The sequence below is a fragment of the Rana temporaria genome, chromosome 10 (genome assembly GCF_905171775.1).
Source record: "Rana temporaria chromosome 10, aRanTem1.1, whole genome shotgun sequence".
NCBI lineage: Eukaryota > Metazoa > Chordata > Amphibia > Anura > Ranidae > Rana > Rana temporaria.
Window position 1 is genome coordinate 106,623,540 of NC_053498.1, and position 20,826 is coordinate 106,644,365.

At 41.6% G+C, this 20,826-nt stretch overlaps 1 protein-coding gene across 8 annotated transcripts in view; it reads left to right on the forward strand.

Annotated features, from left to right (window-relative positions):
• The window catches only part of PLCH2 (phospholipase C eta 2), a 924,207-nt gene that overhangs the window by 790,736 nt on the left and 112,645 nt on the right, over positions 1 to 20,826 (forward strand). For all 8 annotated transcript variants that reach the window (XM_040325910.1, XM_040325911.1, XM_040325912.1 and 5 more), the window contains 2 exons: positions 9,345 to 9,503; positions 13,211 to 13,246. In XM_040325910.1, coding sequence (XP_040181844.1) covers positions 9,345 to 9,503; positions 13,211 to 13,246 — 195 coding nt within the window. The remainder of the gene's footprint in view (positions 1 to 9,344; positions 9,504 to 13,210; positions 13,247 to 20,826) is intronic.

Genomic DNA, 20,826 nt, shown 5'->3' on the forward strand with positions numbered 1-20,826 from the left:
AGCTTTTCAGAGTGTAACTTCGGCTCCTCGCACCTACAACCCCCCCCCCCCCTCGCTTTTTGAAATCTCAGACTAGCTGTATAAATTAAGACTGCAGATCAACGTATACAACTTATGTAGGAGCGTTTTTCTTCTCTGTGTATCACCCAAGGATAGTACCTTCATTGGCTGTATTTAGTGGATTACAACCACTTCAATATAGGTTGCTACAATGCTTTATATGCAGTTTATTCTGGGCTGTCTAATAAAAAAAACCTGAGTACTATCTGTGTCCTTGGTTACAGCTCTGTAGGATGAAAATGTAAATAACACCATCTATACAGGGGAGAGAGAGGGATAATGGTCCTTTCTCAGAGTTCATCCTGCCCAGGTCTATATTAAACGATCAGCAGTAAACAAGCTATGTAGTATCTGGAATATCAGAATTGCATTTGCTACCTGCTGTAGTAGCAATTTTTTTTTGCTTTTAGTTGTATTTATTTTTAACTCCCAGACTTAATACATAAATGTAATCAAACCTCAAGGTTCCTTCTCTTTAGCTTGGTTACTGTTTGAGTATGCCAGTGCACAGTTTTTTTTTTTTTTTTTTTTTTCAGGAGGAACCTGAAGAAGCATCACCACATAATAAAAATCTCTATTAAACCCCCCAGTAGTCCAGCTACATGGAGCTTTTGATCCTGATCTGATCTATGGCCCTGTTGCTGAGCTAGTGTGGTCAACATCTTGGGACGTACACAGCTGTCTGGGTGGATGTGTGTTGTACTGCACAGGCTGCTAGGCCAGAGATTGGGCCTATCCTGGGCACATCTGGCTGCTAGACTGTCCAAGGGCCTATCCAGAAGCAAGAGAGAAGTGCAAGGTTGGGGCTGCCGCTTGCAGTCCAACCAAAAGTGACAGTTTTGTCGGCCAGAGAACCTGTCATGGTCGGAGGTAGAAGGGAAACTGCCGCCAGTAAGAGACTATCTGCCTAATTACCAGGGACCACAGTGAGTAACTGAAGTACCGGAGTAGCATTCTCGCCAACTGGGGATGGTGAAGAATCGGGAAACTTCAGCAAGTATCAAACTAGGGACCCAGCCAGCAGAGCAGCCTTATGTGTCAAGCCAGGGACCGAGCAGACCAGTGGGGTGAAGCTTGAGAGGTATCTTGAGTGCCAAACTAGGGACCCAACAGAGAAGCGTGGGGGTGATGCTTGAGTATCATACTACCATGAAGATTGGAGGAGCTCAAGGGATTCAGTGACAGTGAATCAGTGGGTCTAGTGAGAGACCGGGAGCTCAGTGGGCTAAAGAACTACAAGGAGTGATTGTAGTGAAATAGAAATGAACTGTTAAGCTTTGTGCCATCACACAATTACCGTCGGAAAATTTGATTGTGTGTACCAGACTTTAGATAGAAAATCTTCACTGAGTCCACTTTAAGAGGATTTTTGGGATTTATTAAGCTATTACATTTTGGCATACTTATTTGTAATTAGGAATAGAGTGCATCTATCGAATTGGTTCATCTGAAGTACACGAACGTCAAGAAATCATCATGAAATGAAAGTTCACTAGTCAGAATTATTAGTGGCTTTGACATATCTCTGGATGAGGGTTAGGCTAAGGCTAATAATGCAATTCCTTGAGACAAGCTTTGCAATTATACAGTAAAATAGAATGGATTTTAGGTTTTTCTCCATTATTAGTCAATTTCCTTTTTTGCTAGAAGATATTTTGTTCTGCGGGTGCTGAAATCACATTCCCAACTGATTCATGTGGAGCTATTGTATTTCTTCAATCTATCCATACAGAGGTGTTTTTTTTATATACCATGAATAACCTTCGGAAAAAGTTCAAATATTGCTCTTTACTGCCAGAAACATTTAAAATATTAATCTGCAAATGTTAGAACTTCTTAGACTGATCCCATTATTCAGGAGTTTGTGCGGAGATTTATGAAAATGTATTCAATACTAACGAATAGAAAGTTTTACCCTTTTACTTTGATAAAAGTCTCCAGATAGAAATTATTTTATGTTTCTGTCACCGCTTGGAATGTTGGCCCTGACATTTAGGCAGAGGGACAATTTATGTAAGTTTCCTTTTGGCAAAATCTAAATTTCGTCAACGTGTCTCTCTACGATGTTCTATACATACATGTACAAAATATACTCCTTATAGGCCTTTATTTAAAGCCCACCTGTAGCTTTATTTTTTAACTTCCCTATGAAGTAAAACTGCAAATAAAAAAAAATAGTCCTAGCCTCATGTCTAGCAGCCCTTTCCCAGGAAACGCACTGAAGCCTCTGTGTTCTGTGTGAGAGCAGTGATCCAAATCTTTAGAGGTTTTACCCCTCACTGTACTCCAATCAACAATGCTGCTCAGTGAGTGTTGTTGATTAAAGTCGGGGGTGTGAGGGACCCACTATAGTTCTGCAATATGAAGACCGCCTATTGTGCTCTCTGGCCAGAAATTATGCATTTCATAGTTTGACTGCAACACACACAAACGGTCTATGGTTGTCCCTGGGTGTCTAAAATGTAAGGGATACAGTCCCTTGAAAAGGTATTCACACCCATTGAAATGTTCCACATTTTATCATATTACAACCAAAAACGTAAATGTATTTTATTGGGATTTTTATGTGATCGACCAACACAAAGTGGCACATAATTGTGAAGTGGAAGGAAAATGTTAAATGATTTTCAAACTTTTTTACAAATATCTGAAAAGTGTGGCGTGCATTTGTATTCAACTGCCCCCCCCCCCCCCCCCGAGTCAATACTTTGTAGAACCACCTTTTGCTGCAATTAGTGCTGCAAGTCTTTCTGGGGATGTCTCTACCAGCTTTGCACATCTAGATCTAGAGATTGACAATTTTGCCCATTCTTCTTTGCAAAATAGCTCAAGCTCTGTCAGATTGGATGGAGGGCGTCTGTGAACAGCAATTTTCAAGTTTTGCCGCAGATTCTCAATTGGATTTAGGTCTGGACTTTGACTGGGCCATTCTAACATGAATATGCTTTGATCTAAACCATTCCATTGTAGCTCTGATTGTATTTTTAGGGTTGTCCTCCTGAAAGGTGAACCTCCGCCCTAGTATCAAGTCTTTTGCCAGACTCTGACCAGTTTTCCTCTAAAATTGCCCTGTTTGGCTCCATCCACCTTCCCATCAACTGACTGTCTTCCCTGTCCCTGCTGAAGAAAAGCACCCCCACGCCATGCTGCCCTCACCATGTTTCATGGTGGGGATGGTGTGTTCAGGGCGACGTGTAGTTAGTTTTCTGCCACACACAGCATTTTGCTTTTTTTTTGGCCAAAAAGTTAAATTTTGGTCTCCTTTGACCCCAGAGCACCTTCTTTTACAGGTTTGCTGTGTCCTCCACATGGCTTCTTGCAAACTGCAAACGGGACTTCTTATGGCTTTCTTTCAACAATGGCTTTCTTCTTGCCACTCTTCCATAAAGGCCGATTTGTGCACGACTAATAGTTGTCCTGTGGACAGATTCTCCCACCTGAGCTGTGGATCTCTGCAGCTCCTCCAGAGTTACCATGGGCCTCCTTGGCTGCATCTCTAATTAATGCTCTCCTTGTTGGGCCTGTTAGTTGAGGTGGACAGCCATGACTTGGTAGGCTTTCAGTTGTGCTATACTCTTTCGGATGATCGTTTGAGCAGTTCCCTGTGAGATGTTTAAAGCAGGGTTAGGTTATAAAAAATATCCCAAGCTTTGAACTTCTCCACAACTTTATCCCTGACCTGTCTGGTGTGTTCATCGGCCTTCATGATGCTGTTTGCTCACTAAGGTTCTAAAACAAACCTTTGAGGGCTTCACAGAATAGCTGTAATTATACTGAGATAAAATTATACACAGGCGGATTCAATCTAATAATTAGGTGACTTCTGAAGGCAATTGGTTCCACTCGATTTTGGTTAGAGGTATCGGAATAGAGGGGGCTGAACACAAATGCACACCACACTTTTCAGATATTTATTTGTAAAAAAAAAAAAAAAAAATTGATAACCATTTTTCATTTTCCTTCCTCTTAACAATTATGTGCCAATTTGTGTTGGTCTATCACATAAAATCTCAATAAAATACATTTACGTTTTTGATTGTAACATGAAAAAATGTGGAAAATTTTAATGGGTATGAATACTTTTTCAAAGCACCGTAAGTGGAGTGATTTAAGCGAAAATTTATTTTACTGCAAAACTTCAGATCAATAACAGAGGGAAACACTCGGTTTCACTCATTGAGCTATTAAAGCAAGTAGCTTTAGGTGCAAACTACAGAGGACACATGCAGTACACACCAAGTAGCTTGAGGTGCAAACTACAGAGGACATGGCCAGTACACACCAAGTAGCTTTAGGTGCAAACTACAGAGGACACATGCAGTACACGCCAAGTAGCTTAAGGTGCAAACTACAGAGGACACGGCCAGTACACACCAAGTAGCTTTAGGTGCAAACTACAGAGCACACGTGCAGTACACACCAAGTAGCTTTAGATGCAAACTACAGAACACACGTGCAGTACACACCAAGTAGCTTTAGGTGCAAACTACAGAGGACACAGGCAATACACCACGTGAGAATACTGCAGCTAGCACAATCAACTGCCTGCCAGTAAATTAGGAAGAATTGTTCTAGCTAAACTATACAGTGTATAAATATATGTACAACACCTGGGATGTATATATATCCTCTACACACTGTAACTGACTAGCCTGCCTGCTCTATCTACCTAGAAAAAAAGACACTCTCTCTTTCTCTCTTAGACAGATCTCTAACCACCGCCGCAACACACTACACAAGGCCGACCTGCAGGCGGCCTTTTATAGTGTGGGGCGTGTACTAAACCCCCTGAGCCATAGTTGGCCAAAGCCACCCTGGCTTTGGCCAATTATGGCTCTCCGTTTTTTAAGCGCTGTGATTGGCCAAGCATGCGGGTCATAGTGCATGCTTGGCCAATCATCAGCCAGCAATGCCGCAGTGAATTATTGGTCGTGACGCGCCACTGGAATTTGGCACGAACTACCCATAACATTCGTATTTCGACGAACGATCGAACATACGATGTTCGACTCGAACATGGGTTCGACTCGAACACGAAGCTCATCCCTACTCGCAAACCAAGGTTTTACTGTACTTTATTTTTTTTTCACCATTTTCTTTCAATGGCAAAAAACACAAAATAAAGCTAATTGGAAGCAGTGATTTGCAACAAGATCCAGCCCAGGACAGTTGAGAAGTTTGGGAACCATTTATAATGTATATTACACCTTTTAAAAATTAGCAAATTCCAAAAAAAAAACAAAAAACACTTTCGTCTTCCCCATTGACTCTTAAAGAGTGAAGTTTCGCCAAAAATTATCACCATCATTTCCTTATTGACAAGTGTGCAAGAGATCCCCATGCCTAATGTCAACTTTTGACATTAGGTCAGATTTAGACGCTATAAGGAAGCAGCCCAGACTTGTATAAAGGCTTTCTGAACATGATGTTGTACAGGCTAGCGGTTACAATGTAATGTCTGTATGATCTGGATTTGTAGACCTATGCTATGGTGAATTCACCATGCTGTAGAACGCAATTATATACTTTGTTATATTTCTAATGACTACTTTGTGCTCAAATGGCAAAAGTGATCAATAGTCCACAATTAAGACCGAACTTCCAGTTAAACATACTAAATACACAGATGAAATACAGACAAAAGTATTTTTGCTGCAATGGAGTTGCATTTCTGTCCTTTCAGTTCTAATGCCGCATACACACGATCATTTTTCGGCTTGTAAAAAATTGAAGTTTTTCAGCATCTAGAAAAAACGTTTTTTCCAACTTCATCATTAAAACGACGTTGCCCACACACGATCATTTAAAAAAAGTACTCTAGCAAAGCGCGGTGACGTGCAACACGTACAACGGCACTATAAAGGGGAAGTTTCATGCGGATGACGCCACCCTTGGGCGCTATTCTGTCTGTTACAGCGTGATGAATGTGCATACTCCATTACGAACGGTAGTTTTACCAGAACGAGCACTCCTGTCTCATAACTTGCTTCTGAGCATGCGCGGGGTTTTCACGTCGTTTTAGCCCACACACGATCATTTTTTACAACCCGAAAAACGACATTGTTTAAAACGTTGTTAAAAAATGCAGCATGTTCGAATTTTTTTTTTGTCGTTTTTCAGAAGCCGAAAAATGATGTGAAGCCCGCGAACGATCATTTTAAATGACATTTTAAATTTTTTTTTTTTTTTTACAAGCCGAAAAATGATCGTGTGTACATGGCATTAGATTCACACAGCACTGTCCTGTTTGACAAAGCAGGAGACCTGTTTTTTCTCTGCTGAAGTAAAGTTATACTTATAGGTCTCGTTCTTCCTCCGCCTTGTTACTTGGCAGTGAAAGGAGAGTCTGCAGACTGATTAGCTCATCTCTCAAGCCTCGTACACACGGGCAAGAATCTCGCCAGGAAAAAAATTTAGTTTTTCCCGACAAGATTTTTGGCAAGAATCTCTTGCCGCCCGAGTGTACAGACAGACCTTTCAAAAGAACCGCGGTTCTCTTGAAAGGCAAGAATGTGGTGACGTCATTGCGTACGACGAGCATGCACTCGTCACATTCGATGCTGTTGCCGCCATCTTGCTTCACCCTACCTATGCCGTGGAAGCAACCGTGCATGCGTCAGTCATTTCGAGCATGTGCGGGTTTCCATGGCGACAGGTAAGTATACACACTCTCGGGTTTCTCGTCGTAAAACAGGCCGTCAAGAATCTCAACGAGAAAATAGAGAGCAGGTTCTTTATTTTTCTCGTCGAGATTCTGGCCAGATTTCCAGACGAGAAACCTGAAAGCTTGTTTTCTTGCTGGTTCTTCCCGAGAAAACCGAGCGTGTGTACAAGGCTTCACTCTGCTCTCTCCTTTTATCAGCATGTTCCTGAATGGCTCCTTCTTGCTCTGTCTGAGCCTCTGCTGTACAGGGACTGCATAAGACAGATATCAAGTCAAATTCACCTACTAACACTGCTCACATGTAAAAATACATTTAATGTATTAATAAATACAGAACTGAAATAATTTAGCTCCTTTTATATTTTCTAGGGGTTCAGCTCCTTATTTGGAACAGCCCGGATTTTCAATCGCCAAAAATACACGTAGCTTCACTAAAACACAATCATAGATTGGTGGGATTAAAATAGGGCTTAGTTTTGCCATGGCTTTAAAATTGTAAAGCCCATGCTATATATATAGTGTGTGTGTGTGTGTGTGTGTGTGTGTGTGTGTGTGTGTGTGTGTGTGTGTGTGTGTGTGACATATATATATATATACACACACACACACACACGGCTTGGCAAATTTGCCTTGAATCTAGGAGTCATTTTTTTTTTTACCTAGCAAAGCTCACAGGTGGAACATGTTCCCGAAGGTGAACTTAACCTTTAACCTTTTCACAACCAGAGCCGTTTTTTAATAATTTTAGGCCTGAATATTACACAAAACCCCCAAACATAGTGGCCCGGATTCACATACAGCGGCGCACATTTATGCCACCGTAGCGTATCTCCTTAACGCTACGCCGACGCAGCGCAGAGAGGCAAGCACTGGATTCACAAAGCCAGTGCTGCCAAATCTATGTGGAAGTGGGCATGAGCCATGCGAATGAGGCGTGACCCCATGCAAATGCTGGGCTGAGTCTCAGACAGATTCGGGCCTATACATTTTTCTGAAGGCAGACAGCTTAGAGAAAAAAAATTGTGGTAGTTTTATTTTTTTTAGTCACACTAGATATTACCGCAAAGGTCTAGGACCCCAAATTTCCATGAAAAACACATTTAAAGTTAATTTTAGGGGGCACAAAAACTGAATAAACTACCAAATGGTTTGGATAAATACAAAAGCTGAGGTTGTACTGAGTAAATAGATACCCAACATTTCAAACTTTATATTTGCATGCTGCCGTGAATACCCTATATTTTTCATAGGCAATGCTTTAAAAGCCCCCTATAGGTCATCAGTTTAGTGGTACGGAGGAGGTGTGGTGCTAGAATTATTGCGGTCATTCCAGCGCGTGTGTGGCGATATGTATGGTGTATTGCAATCAACATTTTCAAACGTAGGCGCTCCGCCTTGTGTGTTTACGTTTGCACGTGCGTATATGTGGGGGGAGTTTTTATGTGCTTGGGTGTAACCTTCATTTTTTACAATTAAAAAAAAATATATACAATTTAACGTAACTTTTTTTTTTGTTTGTTTTTTGTTTTTATCCTTCACATAAGGGACAAAAAGTCCCCTATGTGATGATTTTTTGGGGTGACAGGTTCTCTTTAATGTCTCCCCTGTGCTCCACTGAATGTAATGCAATCTATGACCCTGCTGGGGAAATGTTTTTGTGTCTTAATGACACCCTGTGTGTCACAATGTCTTTGGAAAGGGAAGCAAAATTTACTTTTGGGATATTACCAGTAGACAGGGGTTCCTATCCTTCCCCATGTAATCAGAAACGGAAGTTTGACTGGAAACTTGGTACTTTAAACATTTTCTATTTTTGTTTTTCATTTAACGGGGTAAAATTCCCCAAATTGACATCAATATTTCACTTTTATTAGATTTCATTAGATTATTTCTATATTTTTTAAGCAGATAATTCAGATTGAACAGACAGTTAAAAGTAAGATCTAGCTTATATTATTTTAATTGGGCCATAGATGGAACTAAAGCAACTATTTTTTTTAGGTTTTATAATATGCCTTACATCGCCCTACCTAATTATATCCTATTAAATTACACAAGAAAGAGAGGTATTTAAATTTTTGCTTAAAAGTTCTCCTGTCTAGACAATATGACTAGAAATCTTTTTAAAAATGCATGAACCTTTCTCATTTTCCTATGAAGCCTATGCTAAATTAATATTTGCAGACATTTCATCCAGCAAATTCATTAACAGTCTTTCATTAGACATTGCATTTTCCATGGCTTTGACAAATCTGTAACTGCCTCCTCTCCTTCCTTGGAATCGCTGCCTGTGACTTTTATATAATTGCATGCACCATTACCGGCCAAGTGAATGCCCATAAAAAGTATTGGTGTGTCTATAAAACTCAATGCATCGTGTGCCGATTGCCTACAGACTACGTAGGAAGCCATTTTGCACACCAAATCAATAAGATGCAGCCTATTAGTGAGCTAGCTGCTAGTGACATCACTCAATTCCTAGCTTATTGATAGGCTTATGGTGTGCAAAATGGCTATATCCATTGTATGTGCCTGATACAAATGCCTACATTTTTTATTTTTCTTGTAAATGAAAAGGACAGTGGCCACATTTTACCCTTGTGTTTACATATATCTGTAGGCTTCCACCAATAGGAAGCAAGTGGAAAACATAGCTAAGAAGAGACTTGACTCCTTGATGAAAGAATCCAAAATCCGAGACTGTGAGGACCCCAACAATTTTACTGTCACCACACTGCCACCTACCGGGAAACGCAGCCAAAAAGCCGAATTAAAAAAGGTGCTACACTTTTCAATTTTTTTTTCTTTTTTAGGGGTGGGGGGGGTTGATTTTGCAGAACCTATGTGGCAGAATCTGTTCCATGATATTTAAATGAATTCTAATCTAGTTTAAGGCTTATTATGTAATCATGACTTGTATATAAAGCAGACACTTATCTGTTCATGTAAAGGAAACTTGCCCTGAAAATAAACATGGAGACTGCCACTGCTGGAATCGCCTTCTGACAATACCAGTTGCCCAGCTGTCATGTTGACCTTCTTAGGTCACAGCCTAAGCTGTAACAAGGGTGCTTATAACTGCTTCTAACAATTATTTTCCTGACAGGCATATTTGTTCCAGGTGTCCAACTCGAGAAACATTGACGTTCGTGTATTGACATAGTGCGACTAGCATTTTCAGAAGGAGGTTGGCAAAGGCAACCCCATATTTGCCTCATGACCATTTACTTTTGAGCTTTTGTTGTGCTGTATCCGTTAAATTAAGAATAAATGAAGGGGTGACATACTTATGTTGCTGAGACAAAATGCTAATCCGTTTTCTCCATTGCTGTTCACTTGATCAAAAGCCTAGGCATTGGTCATGTGATTTCAGTAAATCGAGGTTCAGTGTTGGTTTGGCTGATCCTCCCCTGGTCACACGAGAAGGTCTACTTAACAGCATTTTCTTCAGGAACGGTAGGCATTTCACCCCTTCTAGTATGTCTTATTTTTACATTTTAGCAAGATTAAGGTAAGTCCTCTTTAAATACATGTTGTTATGCTGGATGGCGATGTTCACAAATGTAACTCTTTGTAAATGACCAAAAACAAATCTGTGAAAACCATTTGGATCCTAAAAATCACCAGCTTTCTTGGGTGTGAAAAATTCAAGTGGGAACTGTGATTGGTTAACATGTTATTCACCAAGCTCAAGAAGTTTGCAAAACTCAATCTAAACATATTTGGAACATTTACCCATATATCTGTGACATTGCTTTCAGCGAGTTCATATAGTGCAATGTGTATTTTTGTTAATGCTTAATATTTTTCCCCACTTTAGCAAAATAGAAAAACTAATTATGGGAATAATAACCACCAGACCCTGGCCTTATTCTTCTACAGTTCATCTGTTTGGTATATGATCCATCCTGTTTTCTTTATTTCCTGTTACCTTCTTCAAAGATAGCCCTTCTGAATGCTCCAGTTTCCTAATCCTCAGAAGAAGATATCTGTCGCTAGTCATTAACTCCACCAGAAAGTACTTTCCATTTTTTTGCTTGGCTTTGATAATCGCCATTAAATTTAGAATTCTAGCTAGTATTTATTTTTCTCGGACAGATGGAAGCAGAAATTGCTTCCTAAACACATCCATGAATCCCACAAGTTGTGCACAGGTAGTTAAACCATTTAGCTTAGACATGGATGACTCCATCATTATGCATATATAGCCATGCGCTGTTGATGGGACTTTTAGAAGCACTGTTTTCATCAATCTAACACATATACTGTACAGGGCCTGCTTAAGAAACTTAAGCTGAAACGTTTTGTTTTTGGATTGGAAGGGAAGGGAAGGGTTAAAATGTCTTGTCAAGTTTTCGTAGGGGAGAATCACTATGTACTTCCTGTACTGAAGACTTGACAGGAAGTGAGTGGAAATCTCACCAAAATTAAGCTAAAGTGCACATTTTACAGTTGTCATCTACTAGGAAAGTTATATTTTACACCTGTTCCGGGGTCAAATGTAAAATGTAAGCTCTCTTTATTTTCTGTCCTGATGACAATTGTCATAGAACAAGCATTGGTGAATGATCTCCCCAATGGAAACAGAAAATGCAGAATTTGATAGGTTCTATACAAAGGTTACTATACAAAATAAGTTTTCCACTCTAACTTAAAGTCAATGGCAGTTACAATTACAATACATTATTCCCTTATTTCAGTAACTTGTTTTTCTAATAAGAAAAAAATAATACATGCTGTGCAAAGAAACCCTAACTGCCACATTCATTTCCTGTAACTTCCAGATCAAGAAAATTCAATTTATGCCAAAAAAACTGTTTTAATGCTTTCGTTCACACCAGATGTGCTGCATTAACACTCATTATAAAAAGCATAGTAAATACATTTTGTATATTTGCTCCTGATCTGCATTGCGATATCCCAAATGCATAGAATGTTTTTTCTAAACATGTTTATGGCACACTGCAAAGGCGAATGTGTTAAAGTTACATTAAAGCCAGCACTTCTGGTGTGAGTGGGAGAATAGGCATATGCTATGTCTGCTCCTGATTCCTAAATCCTCTGCATTTTGGAGCAAGTGTAGCTTATTGAATGACAGAATAACAAGATATGAAATTGAAGCCTTTTTATATTTAAGGGGAACATGTGTCTATGAAGTTAAGGAAATGTCTGAGGATAGAATACAGCATCTTCTGTTGCTGTGCTGACTTGTTTATAAAGGTGGGGACAACCAGGCAGTTATGTGATCCTGGCTAGTAATATACTGACCTAGAACAAGTATACAGCCACTGAGGCCGCATACACACGGTCGGACAAAAACGATGAGAATGGACCGAGGTTCAGTTTCATCGGTCCAAACCGACAGTGTGTATAGCCCATCGGTCTGTTTTCCTTTGGTCCAAAATTTTAAAACATGCTTCAAAATCGAACCGCTGACCGATCGGTCCAAACCGATGGTTAGTACAGAAAAGCATCGGTTCAAAACTCGCGCATGCTCATAATCAAGTCGACACATGCTTAGAAGCATTGAATTTAGTTTTATTCAGCACGTTGTGTGTTTGACGTCACCGAGTTCTGACCCAATCGGTTTTTGGAACGATGGTGTGTACGCACATCAGACCATCAGGCCACTTCAGCGGTGAACCGATGGAAATGGCCCGTCGGACCATTCTCATCGGTTTGGAACGACCTGTGTACGCGGTCTGAGGTTTGAAAACGTCTGACTAGAATGCTTGCATCTGGTCAGTGACTCTCTAGATAAGTCTTTCACCCTCTTTACTATGAAGAAACCCTTAAAATGATCAGGACATGGGGAACCCATGCTAAAAATTATGTGTATACAATAATATGTTGGCCACACCATTAGTGGTCAATGAGAGAGGTTCCCCTTACACTGGTGGTTATTGGGAAGAATGTCCATTTCACTGGTGGTCAGTGTAGTGCCATCACACATTGGGGCACAGTAGGGAAAATGCTGCTTACATTGGTGGTTAGTGGAAGGAATGCCCCCTTTTACAGATTGCTGTCATGATCATTGGTACCAGTGGTGGTTACCAAACTGTGAAAAACGTTCTGGCTCTGTGAAGTGGCATTAGTGCCAGAACTATGCAAGGAACCCTTTGCAACCTCTGACGGAACTCTAGGGTTTCATGAAACCCTGGTTGAGTGGTTGTGAACTCAGGCTCAGGTTGACAGCACAAGTACATGCACTTTTTAAAAACCAGGTGATCAATGGCAGCGCCTACATTTCCATCTTCACAAATTTCATATAGAGACCTTCTGACCCACCCCCTCAAACCACTGTTGTTTTATGTATGACCTATATTTAAAAAAAAAAATCTCTCTTGTATTGGTTTTTGTTTGCCAAGAGACCATGGAGATAAATGTTATAAGCTGACTTCTCCACCGAAGACTTTGATCTCATGAATGTATCAAGTATACATAATAATTATAATGTTTTCTAATAGTTTATCATTATTTTTTCAGAAATGTAACTCTGGCCCTGCCGGTGAAAGATCTCTGGTAAGAATTTATTTTGTAGTACAGGTTACACCAAACATGAACCTAAACATTCTGATTATGAAGGTCTAAAGAATATCGTACATTTGTGTACATGTGCACCATTCAATATGCTTCGATCTAGCGTAAAAAAAATCTGGCTCATCCAATCAATGTTCTTCAGCTTGTCTATTCTTTAATTGGAATGTTTGTGACCCCAAATAGTTCAAGATTGCTGTAAATGTATTGTAATCGTATGCAAGCGCATGTTTCAGTTGTAAAATGTGCAGGCATCTGGAAGCTGAAATCCAGGCTAAATACAGCTATATATATATCTTACCTTCCAAAAGATTTATATCTCGGTCTATTCTAGACCTCAGATTTACAGTATAATTACAATTAGGGAAACGCAACCTATAAATCCTAGTACTATTTCAGTGTTCTAATAACATTGATATCAACATATGCAAATACACTTGAAGCATACTATATAATAATACAAAAGATAACATCCAATAACAGAGTAAATCTAACAACGTGCTCCAGTATTGCATGAATAGTCTTTTGTCATTCACCAAGGGTCTATGATCTCTCTTAACAAGTTCTTATAACAATGTTCTTCAAACTAACACCTCAACCCGTGAGATCAGAGCAATTCAACAGATTTACCTGACCCCTAAACCAGTAGAAGGTCAACGGCACTTTACACCAAAAACTTAGACTATCAATCATCTCCTTCACTTAATTTTCCACATTTCTCAAAACGCAGACACAGACTAACCTGAATCTTTTATTACACAAAAACACCTATAGTGTGGTATTGTAACATTTTGTTAAACATAGTAAAAGTCCCATTCGGGTGCACAATGCATTTTCCTCCCATTGTGGACTTATTCCCAACCCCCTAAGAGACCTTTAAAAAGTTCATAATTGAGATCCCTGAAGCTCGTAATATAAAAAAAAAAGGCTGATGTCTTTACACTATTACAGAGAATCATGTAGTAGTTGGGAGATGGAGCCTCTTTGCTGTGAAGCACAAATCCACAGAGTGCAAAGATTGTCTCGAACATGTCATCATGTGAACGCATTCACAAAATACAAAGGCTTCTGTGAATGGGCAACAGAGGAGAGGGGTGGGCATAACAGTTCCAGCGATTCTGCTCTTGAAGGAGCTGAGATCACAGCGAGTTATCTTCCTGGAGTACAATAAACCTGTCAGATGTAAATAATGGAGTCAAGTCTATGAGGCAGCAGGCATTTTGTTGGACTTAACTCGTGGTATGCCTGCAGTTTTTACAAAGTACCCGAATTCCTGGAGTTTAGCTTTAAAGTGATTTTAAAGGAACAAATATTTTTTAACTAGTTGCCGACCAGCCGCCGTAGTTTTACGCCGGGCACACGCGATCGCTCGTTACAGAGTGGGGACCGGGAGCTGTGTGAGTAAACACACAGCTCCCGGTCCTGTCAGGGAGAGAAATCATGATCTTCTGTTCATACAATGTATGAACAGAAGATCAGTCATTTCCCCTAGTGAGTCCACCCCCCCTACAGTAAGAACACACCCAGGGAACATACTTAACCCCTTCCCCGCCCCCTAGTGTTAACCCCTTTACTGCCAGTGGCATTTTTATAGTAATCCAATGCATTTTTATAGCACTGATCGCTATAAAAATGCATTGTTTACTGTGAAAATGACAACTGCAGTTTAGGAGTTAACCACTAGGGTGCGCTGTATGGGTTATGTGTGACCTCATGTGTTTTTCTAACTGTAGGGGGGCGGGGCTGGACGTGTGATGTCACTGATCGCCTTTCCCTATATCAGGGGACACCGGCGGCGATCGGGTCCCGCGGCCATGGAGCTTCGGACCGGGTCGCGGGCGCGCGACCCACGGCTGGGCACTTAAAGAGGACGTACAGGTACGTGCTTGTGCCCAGCCGTGCCATTCTGCCGACGTATATGTGCTATATAAGTGGTTAATAAGGACACTTGCCTGTCCTAGTTGCCGGCGATGTCGGTCCCCCGACCGCTGGCGATCGCTTGGTCCTGGTGCCTCCATCCTTACTAAGGGAAACAGGTAGTGAAGCCTTACGGCTTCACTGTCCATTTCCTACTGCGCATGCGCAACTCGCACAGTGCTTTGTGAATGGGCGGCTGCCTCCTGGGATGCACACAGTTCCCAGAAGGCAGCGCGGCTCATTCACAAGAAGACACAGCGACGTAGGACGAGCCTGAAGATCCTCCGTGGTGGAAGAAGAGGCAAAAGAGCTACTTCCGAATAGTAACCGCCCTTTCAGGTGAGTATACATTTATTTTTTCATTTTTTTTTTTTTTTAAGATTTTTAGGATAAAAATAAATAAAAAAATGGGTGGAACTCCTTATTAAATAGGAGCATAGGCAAATATGTGATTAAAACAAGCGTTTAATATCCCTTTAATCATTGTATGGCAGTTGCAGTCATTTTGGATTTCAGTTTACAGGACTCCAAATAACTGATAAATTCTGATTGGTTGCTGTACGTTACTGCATATTGTACAATGATTTTTTAGCATATTGAATAGATATTTTTAATAGTTTCTATCCAAATGCTCTATAACACAGTTCTTCACAAACTGAGCAGTGAAAACTCAATGCATTCTTCATTATTATCCATTTAATGGCTATAAAACACATTTTCTTGGTAATCTAGGTACCGGTATTGGTTGCTAAATAGGCCAATTATACATTCATTGGCTACATTGCAAGAGTATCAGAAAATTCAGAAGAGTGCTTGGCAATTACAGTTAATCCTCAAATATAATGAGACGTGTAGCAGAGGAAGTTTATAGCTAATTTAGCTAATTTGGCTTACAGTGGTAATGGTTCTCTTTGTCTTTTGTCCTTAATAATGATAAATATATTGTGTCTGCCCATATTGTCCATGTCAATTGAGAATGGCCCAAGCTTGTGGAGGCTGATTAGAGTGCAGCGATATGTGGAGCAGCCCACACACTCTATCTCCGCTCAGCAGCCTCCAAATTATATGGTCATTTGCTGATTAATTAATGGACATGTTAATGAAGCTGCTAAATTATTTCTTCACATTTATGGAAAGTTGAGGAAAAGAGACTGAATAGTTATATTTTGCTCCATTGTTTGACGATTATTATTTGAAGCTGGACACAAAGCAGATATAAAAACACATTTACCATAATTATTTATTCATTAAACCATCATTAAATGTACTGTACATTAAAATCTAACTAGTGCCGGTTTTATAGAGATGGGCCGAACACCCCCCTTTTCGGTTCGCCCCAGAACTTTCAAACAGTGCAAAAGTTCAGAGCCGGACAACAAACCCCATTAATGTCTATAACCCGAAATGTAAAAATCAAAAGTATCCATTTTAAAGGCTTATATGCAAGTTACTGTGTAAACAAAGGGTATTGGGGGTATGGGTACTGCCCTGTGGGACATGTATCAATGCAAAAGTTTGTAAAAAAGATTTTTAAATGAGCAGTGATGTAATTAAAAATTTCCTTTAAAGATAGTGCCTGGGGGGGGCGCCTTAGTATGCCTGTAAAGTGGCGCATCTGTACCGTAAATAGAACCTGCTGCTGCAAAAATTACATTTATTACGAAAAAAATGTAATATATTTTCCCTGCAAGCTTTTGTAAACGATGACTTGGGGAGCCAGTCTGTATGAGGATCTAGTCAATAATCCTATCGCACATGTTTCTGGCAAATATGTCTCATAAAATAGTTGGTGCTTCAGCGATTACCAGTTGGGTCCTGGAAACCTCAAGCAAGTGTACATATTTGCTAGCACACCATGGATCGACAACTTCCGTCCAAAGGTTTTTTAATGAAAGAGATCACATCACAGGGATAAGTGCAACGTTTTGGAGCCGCGCAGGGCCCCTTCGTGGCTCTGAAATGTTGCACTTATCCCTGTAATGTGATCTCTTTCATTAAAAAACCCCTTTGGATGGAAGTTGTCGATCCATGGTGTGCTAGCAAATATATGTACACTTAGGCCCGGATTCACAAAGCACTTACGCCGACGTATCTCGAGATACGCCGCGTAAGTGTAACTATGCGCCGTCGTATCTGTGCACCGTGCCCACAATCTGAGATATGCCTGAAAATAGGCTTCCTACGACCAACGTAACTTGCCTATGCCGTCACATCGTGGGCGCATAGTTACGCCAGGCGCATTTGCCGCTCCCATTGATTTTCTATGCACATATGCAAATGAGGGAGATACTCCGATTCACGAACGTAGTTGCACCCAGCGCATAATATACGCGGTTTGCGTAAGACTTACGTCCGGCGTAAAGTTATTCCCCATATAGGAGGTGCAACTCGTGCAAATGTATGGACCAGGGAACACAACCGTCGTATTTTACGTCGTTTACGTAGTTCGTGAATATGGCTAGGCGTAGGTTACGTTCACGTCGTAGGCAGTGATTCGACGTATCTTAGGCAGTTGTTTTGACGTGATTCTGAGCATGCGCACTGGGATGCGTCCACGGGACGGCGAATGCGCCGTCGTTATTAGTATCTTTGACGCTCAATCCATCATTTACATGGGGTCACGCCTCATTTGCATGGCTCACGCCCACTTCCACTTACGACGAGTTACGACTAAGAAACCCAGCGTAGATTTGGAGGCAAGTGCTTTGTGAATCCAGTGCTTGCCTTTGTGAGCTGCGTCGGTGTAGCGTATATTAGATAGGCTACGCCCGCATAAATATGCGCCGAAGTATGTGAATCCGGGCCTTAGTCTGTATGATGCCACAATTTAGTGCACTCAGAACAAGATTAGAGATTTTCAGTATACATTCTGGTGTCTGTATTTTCGGACGACGACTATACTGATTCAATGAAAATCGTACGATCTGGTATCGTACGAGGAACATTTTTGTGCTTGTCCGATCATTTGGATCGTGTGTATGGGCCATCAGGCCAGAATCCAGCCAGGCCACGCCTCCAACATGTTTTGCTCCACCCCTTGGAGATGAATCGTGGAGATGGGAGTTCTAAGCATAAGGGGGTGTTTATAAGGGCATCATCATAATTTTCTGGTAACAGTAAACTGTTGGATTTCCCATGAATTTCTGTTGTGATGAGGGAGGTCACCATGAGACACAGAGAAGGTAAATCAATCAAGTAGGGGCACACACCAATAAAAATGTGAAATGGTTTTAACCCTTCCTTACCAGATTCAAATAAATTCTGAGCATAGATATACCTAGTGTGAATGAATGAATGAATGAAAAATTTATATAGCGCGGCACATGCGAACCGAATCGCCTCTGGGCGCTTGTTGTTTGTGTCTCATGCCTTTCAGAAAAGCAGGGTTTTGATCTGCCTTCTGAAGGACAGGTGGTTTTGCTCCAACCGAATGCTGGTTGGTAAAGCATTCCAAAGCCTGGGGCCCTGGAAAGCAAACCTTCTTTCTCCTTTGGACTTGTATTTGGTTTTAGGAACCTTGACCAGATTTTGGTCGGTGGATCGCAGAATGCGATTGCAATTGTGCGGTTTGATCTTGTCGCATAGATATCTAGGAGCCTTCCCATGGATGCACTTATGTGTCAGGCAGAGTGCTTTAAATGCAATTCTGTCTTTCACTGGCAACCAGTGAAGGGATCTCAGTGAAGGTGAGATTGATTCCCAAGATTTTTTCCCAGTCACCAGTCTAGCGGCCGTATTCTGTACGACTTGAAGACGAGCGATTTGGTACTTGGGTAGCCCGAGGTAAAGGGCATTTGCATAGTCCAGTCTGGAATTCACGATTGTTCCCACCACGACTGCTACGTCTTCTTTGGGGATAAATGGAATCAGTCTGCGTAGTAGGCGCATCAAATGGTGTGCCCCGCTGACTACTGACCCTATTTGTGCGTCCATTGTCATGAAGGTGTCAAACGTGACTCCCAGACTTTTGACTTTGGAGCTAGGGGAGATGATTTGTCCCAGGATGGGAGATGGTGTCCAGTTTGTTGTCGGTTGTTTCTTCCGACTGGCATCGAAGATAAAGAGTTCTGTTTTAGCGCTATTGAGTTTGAGATAACTCTTAGTCATCCAGTTTTCTATTGAAGAGAGACATTTCTCTAATCTGAGATGATGATCATGTTTATGGCAGATGCGAAAATACAACTGCGTGTCGTCTGCATAAGAGTGATAGAGTAGTTCTTGGCTACTGATAATATCAAAGAGAGGACGAAGATAGATATTAAACAGCACCGGTGATAGGGGGGATCCTTGGGGGACCCCGCATGGCACCGTGCGTTTTTCTGACGTGAAGGATCCCAGTTTCACTGTTTGTGATCGGTTTCCGAGAAAAGAGGAGAACCATGGTAAGGCATCTTCTGAGACTCCGGCGACTTCTGTTAGTCGACTCAGTAGCAATTTATGGTCTACTGTGTCAAAAGCTGCGCTTAGGTCCAGCAGAACCAGGAGACACTATTCTCCTTCGTCTGCGGCCTCGAGCGCATCGTCCCATATTTTCAGTAAGGCCGTTTCTGTACCGTGTCCGGGACGGAATCCGGATTGAAATGGATCGAGTAGGTTGTGGGTGTCCAGATGCTGTTGCAGCTGATTTACCACCACTTTCTCCATTATCTTGGACAGAGCATTTAGACCTGTTATGGGACGGCGGTGAGTTGGGTCCATAGGATCCAAATTAGGTTTTTTCAAGATCGGCAGGATCTTGCATGCGTATACGTGTTTGTATATGTCTCTGGTCTTGTCCAGTCTAATGAAATGTATGTGGTGGGTTGTGAGGCATAATGGGTGCAAGGTGGACAAAGTCATTGGGTGCCAGACACTTCTTGGTTGTAAAGGAGTTTTTATTTCTCTTAACCAGCCTTTTTGTATTTTTGGGGGAGAGGGTTAGGGCCAGGACACCCTTGGATAGTTGGCAATTCGATTGGCAGACGCCGAGACTTCAATAAGAGAACAACCATGCAGGGAAAGGCCCCAGCCAAGTCTGCACTTGCAGGAATGCTGTCTCCTATGGTAACAGACTTTATCAGTTCCTAACTCAAACGTAACAGTTCTTTCAGCTCCAGTACAATTGCCTCTTGTAGTTCTTCAACACTGAGCTTCCCGGTCTCTCACTAGACCCTCTGATACTCTGACTCTTTTGAGATCCTCCAAGGTTGGCGGTGGTAGCTCCCTCAAGCATCACCTCAAGCAAGGCTCCTTCTCTGCTGGGTCCCTAGCTTGGCACTCCAGATAATTCTCAAGCTTCACCCCTGCTAACCAGCGAGGTCCATGTCTTAATTCCCAAGGCTGCCCTGCAAGCGTCTCCTCTGCAGGTTGGGTCCCTGACTTGATCACCGCCTGAAGTTCCCCGATTCTCCATCGTGCTTTTTCGATGAGAATATGGTTCCGTGACTTGCTTCAGTTACTCATGTCAGTTACTCACTGTGGTCCCTGGTAAAGGTGGTTGGTCCCCTTGTGGAGACGGCTTTCCTCTACCTCCGACCACTGACAGGTTCTCCGACCGGCAGAACCGCCACTTCTGATTAAACTGCAAGCCAGAGTCCCAACCATGCGCTGCCCTCTTACTCCTTGATAGGCCCTTACACCGCCTGGCAGCCTGATGCCCCCGGGATAGG